This window comes from Entelurus aequoreus, linkage group LG09, assembly GCF_033978785.1.
Source record: "Entelurus aequoreus isolate RoL-2023_Sb linkage group LG09, RoL_Eaeq_v1.1, whole genome shotgun sequence".
NCBI lineage: Eukaryota > Metazoa > Chordata > Actinopteri > Syngnathiformes > Syngnathidae > Entelurus > Entelurus aequoreus.
Window position 1 is genome coordinate 32,530,826 of NC_084739.1, and position 17,255 is coordinate 32,548,080.

The 17,255-nt window shown below is 37.9% G+C and overlaps 1 protein-coding gene across 2 annotated transcripts in view; it reads left to right on the plus strand.

Moving 5' to 3' along the window:
* The window catches only part of ptk7b (protein tyrosine kinase 7b), a 156,948-nt gene that overhangs the window by 127,084 nt on the left and 12,609 nt on the right, over positions 1–17,255 (plus strand). For both annotated transcript variants that reach the window (XM_062058585.1, XM_062058586.1), the window contains 7 exons: positions 6,300–6,430; positions 8,446–8,712; positions 11,783–11,919; positions 12,049–12,184; positions 14,350–14,469; positions 16,120–16,269; positions 16,601–16,748. In XM_062058585.1, the coding sequence (XP_061914569.1) occupies positions 6,300–6,430; positions 8,446–8,712; positions 11,783–11,919; positions 12,049–12,184; positions 14,350–14,469; positions 16,120–16,269; positions 16,601–16,748 (1,089 nt within the window). The remainder of the gene's footprint in view (positions 1–6,299; positions 6,431–8,445; positions 8,713–11,782; positions 11,920–12,048; positions 12,185–14,349; positions 14,470–16,119; positions 16,270–16,600; positions 16,749–17,255) is intronic.

The window sequence follows — 17,255 nt, forward strand, 5'->3', positions numbered from 1 at the left end:
GTTATTGCCTCCATATTTTTTGCTGAAGCTGCTACTTATTGTACACAGTCTTTTCCACACAGTAAGTGTGCATGCAACCTGCCAGTGTTTGCAGAGACATCACTACCTTGGTAGAGTAAATATTTTTTGTGTGCCTGAAAAGTCAGTAACCATTTGAGTTATTTGAAAATAAGGGCTCCAGTGCAGCCTGTTTGTGTTTATTGATTAGGGTGTATAAAAGCAACAGAAGAATGCAGCTCTCTGCATCCCATCCGAGCACTGCTTTATGTCTATGAAAATAATAAGAAAAAAAACAATTTGACTGAAAAACAATTTTCGCCAGTGAGGGAACTTTTTCCCCTATCACCCACTCACCTCGAGAGACACGTGTGAAAACACTTCTTCTCACTATGTATTTCATGTTACTGTAAACATGTGTTCTTTGTCAATATCTGTGAAAGCTTCCTCCAAAGTGAGGTTATCTTCCACTCAATAGTCGTGCGGGAAACACTCAGAGCTGGTTTTAATCTCAAAACAGGGGAAGAACAAAAACATAGAAATACCCAAAACTCTTCTCAGGATTCGCGTGTGTGCATATTCAGTAATGACCTGTATGGACCAGTCTTGAAATAATTCTGTAATTAATTAATCATGTATTTAGCTCCACCACTAGTCAATTAATTCTTTATCTTACTATAACATATTTGGAAGTCCTATGATTCCAGTTATATGTGGGGACAGTTTGAGATAGACACTTTTGTGTTTCCGCATTTAGAGTGCTTAAATGGGACCTATAACTGCATTGTTACGTCAGAGCGAGGTGGATGTACCTATTTTGACATTAATGGGGAACTCTCCTTTTTTGGGGAAATTTGCCTATCATTCACAATAATTATGAAAGACATGATGACTGATGTATTTTTTTAAATGCATTCTAAATATTAAATAAATGCGATCAAAAGTCCGCTTACAATGGAGACAATGTAATTCTGCCTATTAAGCCCTTAAAAAAACATCCAAACATCTCAATTACAGTTTTATTTACGTGATGTAAGTATATATGTAATGTAGTAATCGCCCATTTATAATAACATTTAATATTTATGTATTTTGATCATTTTAAGCATACACAGCGCAATAATTTAAAAAAAAACGCATCAAAACTTTCTTTTTTTTTAACATCACAAATTATTACTCACTGTAGACTTTATGAAAGCCAAAAACACAATAAAACATCACTTACTGTACAATGTCTGCTGTCATTAGGATGCCGACTGATAGAATATTGTTCTATTTCCGTTTTAGATGGAAAATGACTCATAATCCTCGCGAGAAAAAGCGGGGTGACACCGAGCGTCTTTTTGTCGTACTCGCCATTTCCGGCTCTAAATTGTCTGTCAAAGTGTACCAACTTGGCGGAATTTTTCCTCGTTCTTCAATTATCCAGATGAGAGGGATGATTTATGATCTACAATAAAGTTTGACAAACGAAAGAAACGAGGAAGCAGCTGATCAGTCGATTATGTCAACATTTGCACGCAAGCTCATGATCACGGCGCCGCTGTAAATAGTTTGTCTGCTTTAACTCTTATAATAACAATATCACTAATACTTGGTTAATATTCAAGTCACAAAATATAAGTGGATTACTGTTGGTGCTTTTTGGATGGTCATTTATTGGGTTTTCGGGGCGAAATAAAGGACCTCCCATTGACTCCGCTGTAAGCTGACTTTTATTACATTTATTTACGAGTTAGAATGCTTTAAAAAAAAATGTAAAAAAATACATCCGTCATCTCTTCCATCATGATTGTGAACGAAAAAGTGCAGTTCCCCTTTAAAAGGGTCATATTATTTTTTTTTTTCTCCATTTAAAACACTTCCTTGTGGTATACATAACATGAAATGATGGTTCTTTGGTCAAAATGTTGCATAACTTATGTTTTACACAACGTTTTCAAGCTGCATTCTGACGTTCTCTTCAGGATGCACCGTTTTGTGGGCAGCCTTATTTATGTGGCTCCATTTTAACAGAGTCTTCTCCTCGTCATCCATCTTGTAGTTTTTAGCACTTCAATAGCGAGTCTGACAAATATTAGTTGAAACTACCATATTTTCCGTAATATAGGCCGCTATTTTTTTCCCCAAGCTTTGAACCCTGCATCTTATACAAAGATGCAGCTATGGATTTTTCTTCGCTAACTGGTGAATTATGGAATAGATTAAGCAAATAAATCAAACAATGTACTAAAATGATCTGCTCTATGAAACTATTTAAACGCAAGGTGTTTAAAAAAGTACAAGGAAGAAGAACCCAGATAATCACCTTGAATCTTATTAAAAAAGGAGAAAAATATATTCAGCTCATAAAGGATGAATAAAAACAGTAATGACTTCTCTGTTTGATCAGCCGTTTTACTGCCGCGTTACAGGCACCGTATGGAAATAATTACGGTATGTAAATAAATATTTACATTTTCTATTTAAATATCTAATTTCACAACATACCGGTATATATCTGCAGCTTATAGTCTGGTGCGGCTACAATATGAAAAAACTTTTTTTTTTCTTCTAAAATTTAGTGGTTGCGGCTTATATTCCGGTGCGGCTCATAGTCCATAGAATACAGTATATGCTAATTTGTATTAGAAAAGGCAACAGCGGAGGATGCTTGCGCATGTACGAGCCAGTCTGAGGATAGAGAAAAATAAGGCACTTATTGACTACTGTGGAGACTACGATGGTGGACTTGCGCTAAACTCTGAGTAAACTTCTACCAAACATGGCGATATCCACTAACGGCAAATGTTGGGAAAACGTCACAAGTAGTCCAAAGTCCAAACGGCTCGTTTGGAGGAAGTATGAAGGAAGGCAAGATTGTTTTAGAAATATCTCTGCCATGCCTCCATGGTTTGATTTAAAATTTTCGGGACTTATGCAGATCCCAAATACACAAAAACAGGTACCAATAGGCAAGAAAAGTTGGTTTTGCACAATGGGTCCCCTTAAAGTAAAGCTCTGCTTCAGACTGAGGAAACACAATACAGGTAAGATAAAGTATTATTTTCATCTAATTCTGGCATGTGCACAATAACACAGACGTGCAACATGCAGTGACATAAAAGCTGAAAAAAACAGCCTTTTTTTATGCAGGTCTGAATCAATCAAAGACGGTGCATTTGTATCTAATATTGTGACTCGGTGAATCTATATGATGTTTAGGAAGTTTGTTTTGGACCTTGTCTGGAAAATAAAGCGTGAGGACTTTAAGATATATATTTAAGCAGTGTACATTCTCAACTGATAAATTATGATACTTTAGCAGAGGGTGGGGCGTTGTTTCATTTGCAGTCTGGGAACGCCTTCAGAATCAAACATTCTGCAGACAGACTTAAAAAATGGGTTATAAAAGTGACTGTGGGGCAAAATTTACACCAAAGCATACCCAATGCGTTTTATCTAGACCACAAGTAAAGGCACAACACACACTCCATACAGGCATGCATGGAGGAGTTCCTCAGCCTTCCCGGTAAGGTTTATTCAGGTGTACTAGAGAGGAGGCTACGCCGGATAGTCGAACTTCGGATTCAGGAGGAACGGTGTGGTTTTCGTCCTGGTCGTGGAACTGTGGACCAGCTCTATACTCTCGGCAGGGTCCTTGAGGGTGCATGGGAGTTTGCCCAACCAGTCTACATGTGCTTTGTGGACTTGGAGAAGGCATTCGACCCTGTCCCTTGGGAAGTTCTGTGGGGAGTGCTCAGAGAGTATGGGGTACCGGACTGTCTGATTGTGGCAGTCCGCTCCCTGTACGATCAGTGTCAGAGCTTGGTCCGCATTGCCGGCAGTAAGTCGGACACGTTTCCAGTGAGGGTTGGACTGCGCCAAGGCTGCCCTTTGTCACCGATTCTGTTCATAACTTTTATGGACAGAATTTCTAGGTGCAGTCAAGGCGTTGAGGGGATCCGGTTTGGTGGCTGCAGGATTAGGTCTCTGCTTTTTGCAAATGATGTGGTCCTGATGGCTTCATCTGGCCAGGATCTTCAGCTCTCACTGGATCGGTTCGCAGCCGAGTGTGAAGCTACTGGGATGAGAATCAGCACCTCCAAGTCTGAGTCCATGGTTCTCGCCCGGAAAAGGGTGGAGTGCCATCTCCGGGTTGGGGAGGAGACCCTGCCCCAAGTGGAGGAGTTCAAGTACCTAAGAGTCTTGTTCACGATAGAGGGAAGAGTGGATCGTGAGATCGACAGGCGGATCGGTGCGGCGTCTTCAGTAATGCGGACGCTGTATCGATCCGTTGTGGTGAAGAAGAAGCTGAGCCGGAAGGCAAAGCTCTCAATTTACCGGTCGATCTACGTTCCCATCCTCACCTATGGTCATGAGCTTTGGGTTATGACCGAAAGGACAAGATCACGGGTACAAGCGGCCGAAATGAGTTTCCTCCGCCGGGTGGCGGGGCTCTCTCTTAGAGATAGGGTGAGAAGCTCTGCCATCCGGGGGGAGCTCAAAGTAAAGCCGCTGTTCCTCCACATCGAGAGGAGCCAGATGAGGTGGTTCGGGCATCTGGTCAGGATGCCACCCGAACGCCTCCCTATGGAGGTGTTTAGGGCACGTCCAACCGGTAGGAGGCCACGGGGAAGACCCAGGACACGTTGGGATGACTATGTGGATGGATGGAGGAGTTCGATGTGGAGAAACTAAGAACACAAGTGTTCGCCAACAATGTTGTTGGCGAATGGATTCTTCTGCAAAGAGGAGATCTACTGAACATTTAAAACTTCCATTTGCAGGATTCATATGGTCATGAGAAACCTGGAAAACTTTAAAATGCAATTTCCAGGCCCTGGAATAGTTATGAAAAGTGTTTTCTCAGTGGTTTTGGAAAAGTAATGGAAATATATCTAAAGTTTCATTAATCCAAAAAAAATCAATGGGTCATAAATGTAAATTTCTACGGACTGCTGTGATATTTTGGTGTTTTGGAAAATGTATTTACTCCAGTCTGTGTGAGCATGCAGTGTGCAAGCGCCTACGAAGTGCACGCATGCCCATCTGCTAGTTATTTCTGCTAGGGAAGTGACACTGCTGAAAAACGGTAGGCTAAGTGCATCTTCAAGAATACATGGCTTTTTACGGATAAAATAAATTGTGGCTCGCAAACGACACTGACACAAGAGGTTCTAAATGCAAACAGTGCTGTTAAACATTTGACATTTCAAATATGGGTGAGGCAGCACTCGTTAACCACTTGAAGTGGAAATGGCACAAAACTTTAGCAATAGTTGCTGGCAGTGCAATACCTATAGGTAAGTTTATGACCGCTGATGCTATGAGGACAGCCAGCAACACAACAACGATTTCCACAGCAACAAAGCAGACCACTTTAGACGTTTCTGTCGATAATTAAGTCCTCAAAGCCGAGATACTGGATACTAAAATGCGTGAATTCATACTGCTCAATCAAGTCATCCGAGGACACAAGCTCTCTTTTTGCTGCGTTTTGCTTTAAAGTGTACCTGTGGTGAGAACAAGTGTGCCTATGTCTGTGCTTTTGGGCTTGATCTGCACTTTCGAAGACTCTTGCTGTCTTCAGCGTCCTAACAAACGCCATACGTTGTGGTGTTCGACAAAAGATTAAACCACTATTTGTACACCAAGTTGATTTATATGTAAAGACTAACTATGTTAATAGATGTATTTACGTGGGCCTGTCTGGCGGTTTCTTATTGTTTTAGAGAGGACCCATACATTTTACATTGAAACCTAAGTTTACTTAGTTTTATAATAATTAGTTAGTTAGTATAATAATTAGTAATAATAATTACAATAATTAGTTTTCAGTGGTGCCATTGAGATAGAATAATGTATTTTTGTGATTGAAATTCATTACAAGGTTTTGTAGACATCATGGAAAATAATTGATGAAAATGTAAGAACCCTGCCTTTGTTGTAATGTGCTGTTGTCTAAAACCTTTTGTCCTTACGGTGTGTCTCTGTTATGAGCTGTGTCACACGTTAAACTCCATCTATCTCGGCTGTAATTACTTCTCACCCTGTCTATCACTTGCACTGATCGAATGTTGAGCATGCCAGAGGTCAAGAATGGCCATTAGGATGGGCTTCCTAAATCACAAGACGTTACAAAAATAGCTCACAATGTAGGACACTTATCTTTGTGTTATTACATAACGGCCTGAGAAAATGTGTTAGCCTTATTTCTAGATGCTGGATAGTTGGGAAACATGCCATGCTTGGTATTCATTGCACAGTTAATAAATACATGTTACTGATGTCACAGTAAAACATGTTATTTTTCCCCACAGTGTCTTCCTGCTCTCCAATGGCTCACTACTCATCACCCAGGTCAAGCCCAGGAACACAGGCTTGTACAAATGTGTTGGCCGCGGCGTCAGCGGCTCCCAAGTGACACACGAGGCTTCCCTCCTCATAGCTGGTACGCACACACACACACACGCACACAAACACACTGCTGTTAGGCTGCTTGGAGATAAACACCTGAAATTCAGTTATCTGAGCTTGTGAGAGCATTTCAGTTATGCACTCTTCAGCCATATCTCACCAGTGATAATCACATTTCCTTATCAATGACTGGACCAGCTGTATCCTCCACACTCTATTCAAACACTTTATTGCTTCCACTTTATATTTTTTTTCCTCCTGTAGTACCCTGGCTGCAGGCCATATTCATTTTCTTCCAAGTTGTAACATCACATAGCAGTCAACAACTGGTAACATTTAGCATATGCAAGCACTGCAAGTATAGGATTACGGTATGTACTTAAATCACATTGGTAATTGTATCCTGAAGGATTAAAGTGTAATGACTTCTTCCTTAGCCTGTGCTGTTTATCAATACTTTTGATGGACATTAAAAATCAGATTTGCTCTATTGATCAAATTATTAGTTATGTTCGAAATTCTGTAATTAATACAATTCATTGCTTGGATACATTGTGATAATTTACAGTCATGCATGTCATGCATTATAGTATACATATACTATGTTCATAAATCTGTAGACAGAAATTGTGCACTTAAATAGAAATGGTAAAAACATTTCATGTGATTTTTGTGACCAACATTACCACCATGGCTATCAGTAATCATCAAAAATAATAATTGATTTTAGTGTTGTCAAACAATTACATTTTCTACTTAGATTAATCACACATTTGCTTTGGATTACTTCTCTTAATCACAATTATTTCATTTATTTTTAATATTGTTTGTGTGTGTTTCATTTGGCATATGAAAACATGTATGCACTCAACATTATGTTCACGTTGAGTATCCATATTAATGTGAACCAGTTACTCATTTTGAATAATTAATGTGGTATTTTAATCTAGTCAGGTTTTTTTATGCAGCTGCAGATTGGTTGATTGCATTAAAATGTTCAAACAAATTAATACATATGATGGATTAATCCACATCAATGCATACATTTTGACAGCCCTAATTATTGTTATCCTAGTAAAAATTGAAATTGGGCAAATAAGCATTTATTTTTAGATGAGATCTTCGATTGAGATTGTAACCCGGATCTAGACACGTAAAAGCTATTGCTGCCTGTTGCACATAATTGCATCTACACGCATGCAAAATGCATTTTAAAGTAGGGCCAAGATGTATCACATCATTTTACTAATCAGTGGGTTCTTTTCTCAAGAAAGTGTGTGCAAGTCAAATATTTTGAACCCACTTAAGGCTGGAGTTTCTCTTTCTTTTGCTGTTCCAAGCATTTTTTTCCTCCTCTCAAACTGTTCGTTTTAAAAATGTAATGCTGTAGGACTGCATCTGCAGTTTTAACCCAGTGAACCGCAGCTCAATTTAAATACTTTAATTCACCTAATCTGATGGTAATCCCTGGAGGCATTAAAAGAGATTGTGTCACAATAGAATTCATTATTTGGTGACAAGTTTAAATAGTCTCTCCATCATAGTTTCACCTCCATTCAGTTCACCCACCAAACTCCTTGCACTGTACTTTCCCAGCTCAGCTTCTCTTTCATCTGCTCAAATATGTGCGTTCTCCTCTGTTCTTAATAACTGATTTGGATCTATGATTCTAAAGGGCTTGAAGCCAGTCACCGAACTGAGGTTTGTTGGCCAATAATGAGCATGGATCACATGCCACTTACTGTATGGCTGCTGCAAGCTTTAATATGCTTCACCTCACACACACACTCACTCATTTAATTCCCTTAGTTAAAACAACCTATCTGCTCAGTCTCCTACTGTTGCCTTTGTTACCCAATTACTGAGAATGTTTTATAAAAAATCGGAAATCTGTGAGCTGGAAATAACTGTGCTCAAGGGCGCTCTATAAATTTAAAATCAGTGAGGCTTCGCTGACTTTGAAGATGATTTGATGATTATCTGGAGTCTCATTTGAAAGAAAACTAATCGCCCAATTCTAACCGCTTCCTTCCTCTTTCTGCGCCACAGAGATTGATGACATGCTGTCCAAGATGTCCCAGGTTTTTACAGCAGACACCTTGCAGAGGGTTCCATGTAATCCCCCACGGGGGAGACCCCAGCCTGCGGTCTGGTGGGAGAGGGAAGGTCAGCCAGTGCCCACTGAGGGACGAGTGTACCAGGATGGCTTGGATTTGGTTTTTAGTCCGACTGAGGCTGGCGATTCTGGAGTTTATACGTGTGTAGCTCAAAACAAGGCGGGCCGCAGGACACAGGAGGTCACCTTCACTGTGGCCAGTAAGTCAATAGCAAAGCTCTTGTTCATTCGAACTGGATTAGATTAGATTCGGTTTCTTTATTTGTCATTGCAGGTTTTACAACAAAACTTTGTTTGAACAGTCCTCTATTAGCAGCATTCTTTAAAAGTAATATATTTAGATATATACATATATCGTATTTGTAAAAAATACATGTGATAAACACAGTTAAACAGGGTGAAGACAAAAACACAGAAGTTAAAAAAAAGTTATGTATAATATATTTACTGTATTTTCTGGACTATAAACTGCACCGGTATATAGGCCGCACCTATTACATTTTAGAAGAAAAAAGTATAAGCTATGTACCAGTGTGTTGTGAAATGAGATATTAACATAGAAATTCTGCAAATGTTTATTTACATACCTTAATTGTTTGTAAACGGTGCCTGTAACACAGCAGTATAACAGATGATCAAACAAAACACAAAAGTTATTGATGTCTTTATTCATCCTTTTTGAGATAAATAAGATTTTCTCATTTTTCAATGAGGTTGAAGATGTTTATCAGGATTCTTCTTCTTAGAACTTTGTAAATACTTTGAGGTTGAACAGTTTCTTGAAGTAGATTATTTTAGTACATTGTTTGATTGATTTGCTTCATTCATTCCATAATGTATTTGTTATGGTAAAAAAATTCCATAGATTAGCCACACTGCTAGCAGTATAAACTGCATGGTTCAAAGCATAGGAAAAAAGTTGCATTTTATAGTCCGAAAAATACTGTATCCTCTTGTTTTTTTAACCCCACATGAGGGGTGTCCAAACTTTTTCCACCAAGGGCGACATACTAAAAAATTAAAGGTTGCGGGGGTCATAATTTATATTTTTCTTAATTTTGTTGTTACATTTCATTTCAGGCCAATAAATAATGACACTGGGCTGCAAATGGCCCCTTGTTTCTCTTCTATGAGGCCTGGTTCTAATACATTATGTGTAAAAGCTATATGAGCTTGGTAAAACACTTGGACTCACTAAGGATCCACTAAATCAGACCGGGATCGCATGTCAATAAAGGTCAGATAATATGCGAATCAATGACTTATACCAGGGGTGTCCAAAGTGCGGCCATTTGCGGCCCGCAGGTACATTCTAAAAATATGATTTAAAAAAAACAAAAAACATAAAAAGTGGTATAAAAGAGCAAACAGGTGAAATGTAACAAGAAAATGTTGCAATGTTTACTCTAATAACACTAAGCTGCCATGTAGGCTGTTTCTTTCTTTAAAAAATAATAATGAATCAAAATCAATGTCATTATGAATTATTGACCTATTCAAGGCTCCAATTACATCACATTAAATATTCCACTTTGAGATATTTTTTGGGGAAAATGTTGCATATTTTGTGTTTGCCATTTAAAAAACAAAGTTTTTTTTTATTTTTTAAAGAAGGGCCTAAAACGTACAAACAAAAAACAAACAACAATAAAACCTATAATTGATGGATAGATCTGAAGTTGATCTTGAGACTATTGTGTTAAAAGTAAAAAAAAATTATGATTTATTTTTTAAAACTTTACTGAGCAGGACCCTTTTGGATCCCCAATAATTTTAGTGGGACTTTTTTTTTTTAAGTGTCATTGCTCAAAAAATAATAATGAATTAAAATCAATGTTATGAGTTATTGACATTTTTAAGGCTCCAATTATTATATAATCTCAAGTATTCCACTTAAAAATGTTATTGGGTGAAAATATTGCATATTTTGTGTTTTTCCCATAAAAAAACAGGGTTTTCTTTGACAAAAAGGGCATACAACTTAAATATTTAACAACTTTATATTGACAGATAGACCTAATGTTGATCTAGATATAGTAATAATATTATTAATAATAATCCATCCATCCATTTTTTACCGCTTGTCCCGTTCGGGGTCGCGGGGGGTGCTAATACTACTAAATAATGACACATTTTTAATATTTTTTTGACCAAAACCCTTCGGGGTCCCCGGGATCAAGCCTGAGTGGAAGCCTGTATGTATAGTTTTTATACATATATTGTATTTTTTTTTTAAATATAAAAATGGCCCCTGCTTGCTTTGATTTTTCAGTGTGCGGCCCTCAGTGGAAAAAGTTTGGACACCCCTGACTTATACACACACAATTTGGTGGTAACTTTAAACTACAGTGAAAGCGCAGCAGTGCATCAATCAATTAATAGGAAAAAAATGGCCAATGTCTCTGTCCATTTACTGTATAATGTTCATTTACTTCCACGTTGTCACTGCCTGCCCTACACTGGCCTGTAGTTGTTTACCTGGCACATGGGGTTTGGCGTTAACTGAAATAAACACAGTGCGAGCAGATATGGATGACTTGAAGGATATAATATAATAGTTTTTTAGTATGTATTCTTAAGTATATAGTAGTATTTTTTTAAATGAATATATAGAATATGAATAGAAAGGAATACGAATTATGCAGCGCTGGTCAATGAGCAAATAGTTAACAGGTAAAGAAGAAAATTTAAATTTTGGACGCTTTATGATCAAAATGGTCTCACACTTCGGAATTTTACCTTTTTCTTAGTTCCAATTAGATCAATGATGGCGATGAAAACCGACATCAAACATGCTACTCTTCTGACCTAATTTACAGTAATGTGAGCTGTCACGTGTGAGCCAAAAGAAGCATTTCCTGGTTAACACAGTTTGGTACTTTACAGTCAAGTGACACAGCAGCTCTATCAGTCACATGGTATATTTTTTAAACTGACTAATGCATCGAAGGACAAAGTATCACTCCTTGTGTTTCAGGCATCAATTGGTGATGGGTCTTGTTGGACTCATCACTGGTATATACTACATATATCTATCAATAACATCAGTAACATACTAAAAATGCCTAACTTAGAAGACTGAAGTACTTTGTTTTTCAATTAGATAAGCAGAGATTATTTTATGGCATTTTGGTCTCGACGAGCCGCACAAGCTCCTATCATGAAGTTGAATAAATAGCTGCAAATATTATACTGTGTGTTCTTGTGTGTATGTCAGAGAGCTTGTAAAATGTCTTCACACACGTAACAAAGATGTATGATCTCTTACAGCCGCCCCTGTCTGGGTAACAAGGCCCCAAGACAGTCGGTTAGAAGAAGGTAAACCGGGTTACCTGCACTGTCACGCCAAAGCCACTCCTGAACCTGAGGTCACATGGCTCCGCAACAATATCATGATCACACCAGAGGTCAGTTACCACGTCTTTACTCACTTATTACTTTTTAGTTTGGTTGATGTTCTTTCAATAAGCATGGTCAGAATATACACAGTAAATATAAGGTTGTTACATATTTTCCCTATATTTATTTCCTGCCAGGACTCCCGTTTCAAACTGTTCCCAAATGGCACCCTAAGGATCAACAGCGTGGAGGTGTACGACGGACAGATGTATGGCTGTGAGACCAAGACAGTGGGTGGTCGACTCTCTGGCCAGGCCAGAGTTACCGTGCTGGGTAAGACAGCCAGATCTATCATCTTCAGAGAAAATCTAAAACAAATGTGGTCATGCCTCTGGGCCTGTATGTGTGCATGTGTGTGTGCGTGTGTGCACGTTTCCTAAAATAGGAAGAGCCGTAGGACACCCACGTAGGTGTTGAACATGACTCATGTACAGCAGCTTTAGCCTGATCTCTATTGTAACATTTTATTGCAAAGATGATCTGACATGTCATTGTTGTGTCTGGCTGCTATCTCTATTAATACCATATTGATTTCTGATACTTCTCTTTGTGTACAAGCATTAAAAAACTTGTATGTGGTGCTAGTATATTGAATCTGTATTTTCAAAATAGGAATAGTGCTTGGATTTCAAAGTAGAGTATATTTTTAATTGTATCCCACCAGAACAGTGGTTGGTCTGACATATACATGTATGTTTGTGTGAAGAACACAAGTCACACTTTGATTGGAACGTTTAGATTTGTTTGTATGTGCCATTAAAAAAATGGTCTCCTTCAATTTTGATAATTTTATGAAATATTTTATCAAACGTTTTAATAAAACTGTAGTTTACGAAGAGGTAGAGCTACTACACACTGTATGTGAATTAATTTGACGTTGTTTAAGAAAATGAATTGATCTTGTGGTAATTTGTAACCATTTATTTCACTTTTCTTTTTTCTTTTTTTTTTTACAACAAAAAATACTAATTTAAAAGTAAAAAAAAGTAAAATAATACGAGAATATGTATGTGTATAAGTATAAGATTTACCAATGACATAATGTGCTAGAAAAAAGTACCATATGTTCCGGGCTATAGAGTAAGTCGCACCCACCAAATTTAAGAAGAAATAAATATTTTTACATATATTAGCCGCACCGGACTATAAGCTGCAGCTATATACCGGTACAAAATATTTTGTTAATGTTTATTTACATACCTTAATTGTTTACAAACGGTGCCTGTAACACAGCAGTAAAACGGATAATCAAATAAAACAGAGGTCAGCGTCATGGACCTACTAACTGCGAAAGCTAGCTCTCCAATCAGCTAAACAGACTCAACACCTCTACGGTTACGTTTTGGTGAATTTACAAAACTTAAAACAATACAAAAAGAATGCCATTGTAAGTTAATAATACTAACACAGACACTTGTAAACGTGTTAGCATATTTGCTAATGCTAACGACGCTAGCTTGATTACATTACAATAGTATGTACAAATATGCATGAAAACATACCTGCAGACATCACACATTAGTTTAGTAAGAATTGTTTTAGTTATATTGGAAAATCTTACAATAATTGAAGAATCATTTTGAGCAGAAACGCTATGGACGGTTTTACTTCCGGTTCAAGGCATGAAATAGGAAGTACATTTTCAACCTGCAGGACCTGCGGTGAGCCAACTCGTCCCAAAGATGGTTTATAGCACAAACAATAACACACTTTTTCAGTGTCTGTTCCAGTGTAATATGAAAACTATTTGTAGAATACAAAATATTACAGCCGTTATTGAATAAAAATCGATAAATTAGCCGCACCACTTTATAAGCCGCTGAGTTAGAGAAAAGTAGCGGCTTATAGTCCAGAAAGTACGGTAAGGATTGTAAAAAGTGCCGGAAACATGCTGGATGTTAAAATATGCGTATGCCTTGTGCATTTATTTATATTGCACGTTTCATGCACTGGCAAGTTGCAACACAAAGTTCTTCACACCAGTCCACACTAGAGAACAACTTAAGATGAAGGTCATCTAAAAAATAATACAAAATATGTTTTAAGTTATATGTAAAAATAAAATATAAATAACAAATGACTAAAAACATAAAATAGTGACAATAAAAGTAGTAAGAACAGCAATAAATAAAATAGAAAATAACCAAATAAAAATTAAGAACCTAAGAAAAGTTTAAAATGATCAGTACACATCCTGATTGAAAAGGTGTGTTTACCCTTTTTTTTATACATATATATATATATATATACATATATATATATATATCAGTTGTCTCTGCAGTCCTGAGGCCACAGGTAGACCCTTGGGTTTATTTGAGTATGAGCCCGTTATTTATCACCATCGTGTTTTTACCTCCTGTTTAGGTCTCAGCACTCCCTCCTCTTTGTGTTAACCATGCATGTAATAAGTGTACGTGTGGCGTTTCGACTTGTTTCAGAGAAGCTGAAGTTCACGCCGACCCCCCAACCCTCTCAGTGCCTGGAGCTGGATAATGACATCACCATACAGTGTTCTGCTAAAGGCAGAGAGAGGCCCACCATCCGCTGGACTAAAGCAGGTGTGTTCTAAGTTATTAATACACCACGCATGGGCACAAAATGTGAAATCCAGCTTAAGACGTATGAGAATAACATCTGTAAAATACAAAATGTCCTTTTTTTGTTTCACTGAAGTAGTCCTAGCCAAGCTCTTGTAAAATACAAGAGACAATCCAGAAGTAGGTCCTACTAGCCAGAAGTGGAAGAACATTTGTGCACAAGCAAGTTGTAAAACATTAGCTTGTATCTAAGAGCTCATGCACGCAAGCATAAAGCTATTTTAAGCCTGTAGTTGATCAAGTGAGGATTTACAGTAGATCCCATCCTCTCACTATGCCACACATTTGAGATTTATTTTCCCTACTTTAAATTGTAATTAGTTTTTTAAAGTTAAACTAAATAGAATGACTTTATCTGACTATCTACAGAGGAAAGTTCTACAGGTAATAATCCAAATTAGAGCGCTGTCTCACAAGACAATTCACATTTTCCAGCATGAAGATGCTTTGACAAGATCCAATGTTTAACTGCATGTTTCCCTTAGTACAATATTGCAGCTTCACCACATTACAGATTTTTTAAAGCATATTCTGCAATACTTTTGCCCTAAATTAAGCATGTTCACGCTTAAAGTGGGCTAAATGAACTAAAAATATTAATACTACAGTAGTATTGGCCTCTAGATGAGACCAATCTGAGCATGCTGTCCAATAACGGGGGCACTGATTGGCTCAGTCTCAGGCAGCATTAATATACTAATAAAGATGACCAAACTGTGTTATTTCATGTCTAGAGGGCTCTCACAATGTTATAACAATATTTAGAAGGTAGACATTTTTTTTTGCGCTTAAGCTATGAAAATGTTATAATTGTTTCCTACTTTGCGGAAATTCATGTATTGCGGTCATATCTGGAACCAATTAACAGCGATAAACAAGGGATTACTGTAAACCGTTTGTATGTGATTGATACTTAATGTGTAAAACTGAGATCAAAATGACTTTTAATAACTATGAATGGCATATTATAGTGTTTAGAGCAGGGCTCTCCATCAAATAATATTTGCTTAAACTCTTAGTATTGCTTTTTATGTGTTCAGTTCAGACATTATGCTTCTATTTAATGACAAATGACCACAACATAGCATGCGGACAATGACCACACTGTTTAAGTGGAGCCCTGTTTCATCAATAAAGTATAATTCAGAGGCTGCCAGTCATATAAATAAATACACAAAGTGTCAAAGTAAAGTGGGTCTGGGTTAGTTTTTGCCTCATCCCTTACTTAAAGCATGAGTGAAGAATGCACTGAAAAGTATGAAAGAGAGAGAGAGAGATGATATACTATTATCTGCTCACATATGCTACCTAGTGGTTGTTAGAGCACACTGCAGCTAGTCCTGGATTGTCCCACTCCTAAATGCTTCAGTCACACCCAGGATTATCAAAGGAATGAGGCAAAATTACAACCTTACCTACTGTAGCTCTTATAGTGATGAAGTATCAAAAATGTTTAGGTGCGTCCATCTACTGTATTTGTTAATCTGATTACGCTGTCAAAATTCCCCATTACACACATCTTAAACCAGCAAAGATGTAGACTTATTACTGTACCTTTATTAAGTGTAACCTCCACTTGCTTTTTGTGTGCCCCTCTGTTGCCCCCTGCAGACGGAGGAGACTTGCCACCCCATGTGGAGCAGAAAAACGGCCAGCTTCACTTCTCCAAAGTCACCCGCAGTGACGCCGGCAACTACACCTGCATTGCTTCCAACAGCCTCCAAGGGGAGATCAGAGCCTTCGTGTCCCTCACAGTGGCGGGTAAAACTGCTCATTCACATCCTGGAAGCTCAGAGAGAAACATACACATTAGTCGCCACTCCCGTGTTGCAAGTAGTTGTGGTTTTCGTGTATTTGAGGTTACTTTCATGAAGATGAGATCCATTGATCATTGTCACTCAGTGGCAGCATTTACTGGTAGTTGGTGGCCTTTTTACAGCCCCATAATAAATTGCATTTGCCCAGTAGAGTGTGACTGAGAGCAATGTTGACCACAGTCCCCACAGCCTTTTTATTCTTAGCCCACTTTTGAAGGAAGTGTTTAACTCAGGATTGTGTCTTTGTGTGTGTGTCCCCTTGTGAACATTTGCAGTGTACATTCGCTTTAAAGTGGAGCCAGAGAACACAACAGTGTACCAGGGCCATACAGCTATCCTGCGCTGCCAGGCCACTGGCAGCCCTGAGCCTCACATCCACTGGATGGTCAAAGACAAGACGTTGGACATCAGTAGGAACAGGAGGTATGCTCTGCTGAAGAACATTGCTAATACTGGGTTTACTTTCTTCATATTCATGGTGTCCAATGCTCTTTATTATTCAAACGTTAAATAATCAATACTTATAGTGAAAGCAAAAACAACAACGACAATGCAGCATTATTACCCTTTAATATATGGTTGGTATTGCTGCATTCCAGGAAGTAGAAAATCAGAAATTTCAGACCTCCACTAGGGAATTTGATTTCGTACAAATTTATGTAGCAGTGTAGTGGCTGCAACAATGACTGCACTCATGAAGACGCAATTAATGCTATAAAGAAATATATATATGTGTATCTGTCCTCATTTGTTGTATTAGATATATATATATTGCACATTGAAAACTGTTAGGCTCGAAAATAGTCAAACAAGAAACTACTTTGTTGCGTATCAATGTTGATCGTTGTTGGGCTGAACACCAGGATGTAGAGACAGCAGGCAAAGTACAGGTCAAATGTATTTATTTAAATTAATCAGCAGAGAAGGGCA